This window comes from Humulus lupulus, chromosome 1 (genome assembly GCF_963169125.1).
Source record: "Humulus lupulus chromosome 1, drHumLupu1.1, whole genome shotgun sequence".
Classification (NCBI taxonomy): Eukaryota; Viridiplantae; Streptophyta; class Magnoliopsida; order Rosales; family Cannabaceae; genus Humulus; species Humulus lupulus.
In genome coordinates this window covers 271,018,193-271,025,162 of record NC_084793.1, presented here as the reverse complement: position 1 = coordinate 271,025,162, position 6,970 = coordinate 271,018,193, and the positions used below count along the sequence as shown (strand labels likewise).

At 25.4% G+C, this 6,970-nt stretch overlaps 1 protein-coding gene across 1 annotated transcript; it reads left to right on the top strand.

Moving 5' to 3' along the window:
- Positions 1 to 2,262: 2,262 nt before the first annotated feature.
- LOC133834392 (probable rhamnogalacturonate lyase B) lies at positions 2,263 to 6,171 on the top strand. The gene is made up of 16 exons (XM_062263992.1): positions 2,263 to 2,387; positions 2,490 to 2,556; positions 2,667 to 2,791; positions 2,952 to 3,011; positions 3,241 to 3,354; positions 3,444 to 3,563; positions 3,733 to 3,868; positions 4,044 to 4,214; positions 4,354 to 4,512; positions 4,661 to 4,767; positions 4,871 to 4,961; positions 5,030 to 5,171; positions 5,251 to 5,410; positions 5,521 to 5,637; positions 5,716 to 5,842; positions 5,932 to 6,171. Exons 1-16 carry the CDS (start codon positions 2,263 to 2,265, stop codon positions 6,169 to 6,171), a joined length of 2,061 nt encoding a protein of 686 aa, XP_062119976.1.
- The last annotated feature ends 799 nt before the right edge of the window (positions 6,172 to 6,970 follow it).

Below are 6,970 nucleotides of genomic sequence, written 5' to 3'. Positions count from 1 at the left end.
CTATATATAAAGGAGAGTTTCAAGGAGATTATGTGAGACTCTAAAATTTATTCAAAGCACTCTTTCTATTTTCTCATTTAATCTAATTTTTATTCATTTTCTATTTTCTAAAATATCGTAACAATTAAAAATATTAATATATATATATATACATATTAATTTAATTTACTTAAATATCCTAACTACTTAATCATTGAAAAATACTAAAAAAAATTAATTAAAAATTACATAATAGTTTTCGGTTATCTATATATCTATTTTTCTGATTATATTATAATTATGTTTTTTATTCAAAAGTGAATAGTTTTACAAAATATTATAATTATTATCATCAATCATCAATATTTATAATTGTATTTTTCTCTTATTTGATATTTTACTAAACTTGTGAAAATAAGATATTACTAATGGCATTATTTGGATTTGTGATTTGTTTTCACTATAATAAATAAATATTTTATAGATTGTAATTTTAGTGGACATTGCCGCAGCAACAAAAGATGCGGAGGTTGATGTGAAACACGAAAAATTCTTTTTAGAAATAAGGAACACATTATGAATGAAAAATAATATTACTAAAAATAAAATAATGCACAACAACAAAAATAATAAATGTTTATTTAAATTATTTATGTTTTTTTTTTAATTTAAATGTAATAGTTTTACAAAAATATATATTAACACCATGTATAATTTAATTTAAATTTGATTTATTTCAACGATGTATATTTTGAATTTAAATTTGATTAGATATTTCATTACAACAACTATTTAATTAAATTATAAATATAAGTAAACAATATTTTTTTCTCATTTTTTATATTACTTTTTTAATTTATAGCTATTAATTTATTAAGGAATTTTTTTTTATGTATTTTGTCTGTTCTCTTTTTTCTCATTTTCATTTTAATAAAAATTATAATAGATAAAAATATCTACATATAATAATAATAATAATAAAATCTATCTATTTATATTTTAACTTTTTGACAAAATACAGGATCCAAATGTTAACTTTTAACAATAAAATATTCAAACGGATAATCAACCAAATTATACGTGGTTCAAATAATCTATTTTTACAGTCCTATTTTTTAATTTTTGACAAAACACAAGGTCCACAAGTTAATTTTAAAAAAAATTAATGCTCAAAATTGGTAAACAACTAAAATACAAGGTTCAAAATAGTGTGAACCCTTATAGAAAACATAAATTATATATATTTATATAATTTACTTTTTATAAATAATTTTTAACCTTTTGAATAAATATATGATCCACATGTTAATTTTTAAAAATAAACAATCAAAATGAGTAATCGGCCAAAATATAGTGTTCAAATAATAGATTTATCTATTTCTATTTTAATATTTTGACAAAACTTGAGGTCTACAAGTTAATTTGTAAAAATAAAAGTTCTAATGGGTGATCGACTAAAATACAAGGTTCAAAATAATGTGAACCCTTACAGAAAACAAAAATTATATAAATATATAATTTAATTTTCATAAGAAGTTTGAACTTTTTAAATAAATACATGGTCCAAAGGTTCATTTTAAAAAATATAGGGTCAAAACGGGTAATGAGCAAAAATACAATGTTCAAATAATCAATCTATCAATTCTAATTTTATTATTTTGACAAAACACGAGATCTAAAAGTTAATTTTTAAAAATAAAGACTTCAAACAGGTAATTGGCCAAAATAAATCTTACACAAAATATAAATTTTCTTATACATAATTTAGACTTTTTATAAAAAGAACTACGCAAAGCGTATAATAATAAATAAAAGTAAATGTACAACAAGCTTTTTGAACTTTGTTTTCAGTACTTTAAAATTTGTCGAAAAATTCTACAAGAGGTTCGCTATACAATAACAGTGAACACCATCATGAAATAAAAAATTATGGTCAAGATGTTTTCACGCGTCTATATAAAGAACATGTTGTATGAGTATGGTCAAAATGAATCACCACCCCACAGTCTCCCAAAAAATATTTTAAAATATATATGTTTTAATAATTACAAAAGACTACGCGGAGCGCGGTTATATTTTCTAGTTAATATATAAGCACGAGAATATTTGTTATTTAATACTAAAAAATAGTGAATCATCTAATCTCAAGTTTGAATCTAGAAGTTGAAATTGTTCCATTCCACATACGCAATAAGTTCGATTTTTCTTTTTGCTATTTTCTTTTCTCTTCTCTTATATACATATATATATTTCCTTTTTCTTTGTGTGTTTATATCTATAGTTATGAAGAGTGAAAATTGGAGAAAACGATTTAATCTGATTCTATGTTCATCACTATACGTGATTTTACATTTGTGCTTCTTGCCTTCATCAAGCTCATTGCAAACCAAGACCATCAACTCTACAAGGTTATTGATTTTTCATTATTTATTTATTTTAAATAATATCATTATTTGTTATGTAACTGAAGTTGGTATTCTTAACGTAAGTTTCTTCATACGTATGTTTAGGGGTCCGGAGCTAGTAAGTTCCTCATCAACACTTAGAATCAGACAAACAACTCAAAGACATCGAAAGGTAAATCTTTGTTTTGTGATTACTTTGCTTTTTTATGCTTTAAATTATTTGTACAAATATTTGCTCTTTAATCCTAATAAGGCATTATATATATATATATCATAATTCAGGTGGTGATCCTAGACAATGGTCTTGTACAACTCACCTTTTCAAATCCACATGGTGATGTAATTGGAATAAGATACAATAATATCAAAAATCTGCTTGAAAATGGTAATAAATATGGTAATAGAGGGTAAGTGATTGCCACATATTCTTTATTGTATCATGATCTAATAGATGTAATTCCCCTATTGGAAATTTTGTAACATATAATAAATATATATTTTCTGACTTTTTTTTTAAATTTATTGTAATATATATAACTGTTAAACACAGCATTTCATTCCATATAGGTATTGGGACATTCAGTGGGGTGAAGGCACAACCAGCAGCTCAGCTAATAATTATGAGCGGTAAATTTTTCGTTAATTATGACAATAATTATGGAACTCCTCCTAAAAATTAATTGATAATTAGTGGAGTTAGTCATATTCTTATTAATTACTTAATATTCTTACACTTATTCCATGTGGGATACCATACTCCAATAAATTATATATATAAGCATGTTTAGAGATTAAAAAAAGTTATTCGATCATTTCTAAACATATTCTAATAATTTTTCTAATTAACTAATTGCAGTTTAGTAGGAACACGATTTGAGATTATAACAGCAAATGATGATCAGATAGAAATTTCTTTTACTAAAAGATGGAACGATTCATCAAAGGTGCTTCCCATTAATCTTGACAAACGGTAATTAATAAGATTTTTAAGATTAAAATTTTAAATAATTATTTATTACAACATAATTAAATTCTCAAATACAAATTTATACATTGCAGGTATATTATGCTACGTGATTATCCAGGGTTCTATACATATGGAATACTTGAGCACCCTAAAGATGCACCAGCTATACAAATTGGTGTTATTAGGGCTTCTTTCAAGCTTAAAGAAAACAAGTATAGAACTAACCTTCATTGTCTTAAACAAATATCTCAAATTATATATATATATATATATACACATATATACTAGTATTAAAAAGAATTTCCCAATATGGATGTTTAAAATGTGACTCTGTTAATCGATGTTAAAAGTTAATTTCCAAATCAATGTATATTTGGTTAGGTTTAATTATATGGCAATATCCGACGATCGACAAAGGATTATGCCATCAGCCTTAGATCGTAAAAAAGGTCAAAAACTTGCTTACCCTGAAGCTGTACTATTGACTAATCCATCCAACCCTAACCTTAAAGGAGAGGTATACAATTTTTTTTTCGTTTATTGTAGTTTAGTTTTCCATTAATTATTTATTTGATTAATTCTTATATAGGGAGTGTGAAATTATCTCAAATAAAAATTATTTTTTATTTTTGGATAAATAAATTATATATAAATTTATAAATCTTGGAATATAAATTGGGTTTGAGTTATAGGTTGATGATAAATATCAATATTCAAGTGATCATAAAGAGATTAGGGTTCACGGTTGGATTAGTTCAAATCCATCTATAGGTTTTTGGATAATCACACCTAGTCATGAGTTTCTCACAGCTGGACCTACAAAGCAAGAGCTCACATCCCATGTCGGTCCTACATCCCTCTCTGTAAGTTTACTAGCTCGCCCAATACTCCTTTTCAAAAAAAAAAAAATAAATAAATAAATAAAACATTGGCTATTACATGCATTTTAAATTTTACAAATATGACAAAACAAATTGTAATAGGAAAAAAAGTCAAATGCAGGTCTTCATGAGTTGTCACTATGTTGGAAAGCATCTAATAATAAAACTTGAGAAAGGAGAAGAATGGAAAAAAGTTTTTGGCCCCATCCCAATTTTTCTTAATTCAGTCTCAAGCAATCCTAATCCTCATTCGGTATTATGGGAAAATGCAAAATCACAAGTACGTATCAACATACATGTATATATATATATATATAAATGATTGTTTTTTTTTTACAAAATATAAATAATAATTGTTCTTATTATTAACAATAATGACCAAATAATAAATATTCCTAAATTTAATCAATAATTCAAATTTTTATCAGGCAAAAGATGAAGGTTCCAAATGGCCATATAATTTCATAAATTCTAAGGACTTTCCTCTTTCTAATCAACGAGGCAGTGTTAAGGGTCAATTGTTTGTTCAAGATAGGTATTTAATTGTTTATATCAACAATCATTTATCTAAGATAATAAGCAATAAATATATATAATACATTTTTTTTATGGATTGAGTAAACTATTTCTGTTTTCAGATACTTGAACAAAAATAATATGAAAGCAAAATTTGCTTACATAGGATTAGCTGCACCAGGAAAAGTTGGGTCATGGCAATGGGAAAATAAGGTACTTAATTATATTTATTTATTTGATTGAGTGTGAAATGATAATAACTAATATGTATGATGTATCAGGGCTACCAATTTTGGAATGAAGCTGATACGGAGGGAAATTTTTTTATAAAAAATGTTCGACCTGGAAATTATAATTTATATGCATGGATCCCTGGTGTTATAGGAGATTACATGTACAATAGAACAATTAGTGTTGAACCAGGTAACTATACCTTTTATTCTACTGTAACAAATACTTTTTCAATTTTTAATTTATTTGTTTATTATCAATTTAAATGCAGGAAGTACAATAGATTTATACAATATAGTTTATATACCTCCAAGAAACGGTCCAACCTTATGGGAAATTGGCATTCCAGACCGAACTGCCTCAGAATTCTATGTGCCCGATCCATTGCCTAATGTCACAAATCGATTATTCACGAATCAATCAGAAAACAAGTAAATTCATAAAACACTCACATTTTTTTTTATTTAAAAAAAGAGATAAATTTGAGTTAGAATAATTAAAACACACATATATATGTATATATATATATATATATATATAGATTCAGGCAATATGGCTTATGGGATCGATATACCGACTTATATCCCAAAGAAGATCTCATATACACTATTGGTGTAAGTGATTATCGACGAGATTGGTTTTTTGCTCATGTTAATAGGTATAACAAAAATTTGAAATACTTTTCTTTTTTCTTGATTTTAATAACTAGTTAGTAACTTGTTTCCTAATATTGTAGAAAATTACAACATGGAAAATACCAACATACAACATGGCAAGTGAAATTTAAACTTGAAGAAGTGATATTGTCTAAAAATTACACTCTTCAATTGGCATTAGCTTCAGCAAGTCTTTCATCTTTACAGGTATACATGTATATTTATTTATATATTCCATACTTTGAATTATTTTAATATATTTATAATTAATTATATAATTTATTCATGTATTGCAGATTCGATTCAATGAGGATACTAGTTATCGTCCCTTATACGCTACACATTTATTAGGTAGAGATAATTCAATACCAAGACATGGAATCCATGGCTCGTATTGGATTTTTAGCATTAATATCTTGGGCAATCGGCTTCACCAAGGAGAAAATACACTTTATTTGACTCAAGCAAAAAGTGTGGGTCCTTTCGGAGGACTATTCTATGATTATCTTCGATTTGAAGCTCCGTCTCAAACTTAATAAGATTGTTTTTAGGTTTCTTTAATCAATAAATATTTGACAAGTGTATATTTTCATAATTTCTTATATTTTTTAATATACTTGATTGAGAAATGAGAAATTTATAGATTGTTGAGTTATATGACCTTATAAAACAACATTTTTTTTTTATGTAACTCATTCATGTTGTTTATATGTTTTATTACATAATTAATTATTATTAATACAAACGTTTATAAAATCACGAGCATATGTATATTTATAATTATAGTGACTCGGTCACAGTGGAATATAATTGTAATTATATGTTCAAAAGCATTTTGTCATAATATTAAATGAATACACTAGATTTTTATTGATTCGGTAATTTACGATAAGATCTACTTACACATCTGGTGTGATGTCTTATCCATGACATTGACCAAGTAGATAAGATCATATGTATTTTTGTTACATTGGACTGAATATATATTTATTATTGATAACATAAGAAAGTGTCGTTATTATCTAATCTAATCATATCACAACGTTGACTATATGTTAATTCAATCTTAATTCCGCGTAATTAATATTCTGCTAATTGTATTATTCAAGTCTTTTGATTTTTTTGTTACAATCTTACCCTATGGACTAGCTCATACTTACATATTGGAGATTTAATAGTGTAATTGAGTGAGAATATTTATCATAGACATGAAATTTATAGCTTCTGATTAAGAAGTGAAACGATGATTTCCTTATAGCTTGGTTCAAGTGCTAAATGATAAAGTACTCATTTCTGTATAGAAATATATTTTACAAGAAACTTAGTGGGACTTAA

Bases quoted from the DNA above. Each gene is read 5' to 3' on its own strand.
- LOC133834392 (XM_062263992.1), top strand. From the start codon at position 2,263: ATGAAGAGTGAAAATTGGAGAAAACGATTTAATCTGATTCTATGTTCA. The intron at 3,869-4,043 runs GTATACAATTTT...TTTGAGTTATAG, and splicing joins ACCCTAACCTTAAAGGAGAG to GTTGATGATAAATATCAATA. The intron at 4,215-4,353 runs GTAAGTTTACTA...AGTCAAATGCAG, and splicing joins TCGGTCCTACATCCCTCTCT to GTCTTCATGAGTTGTCACTA.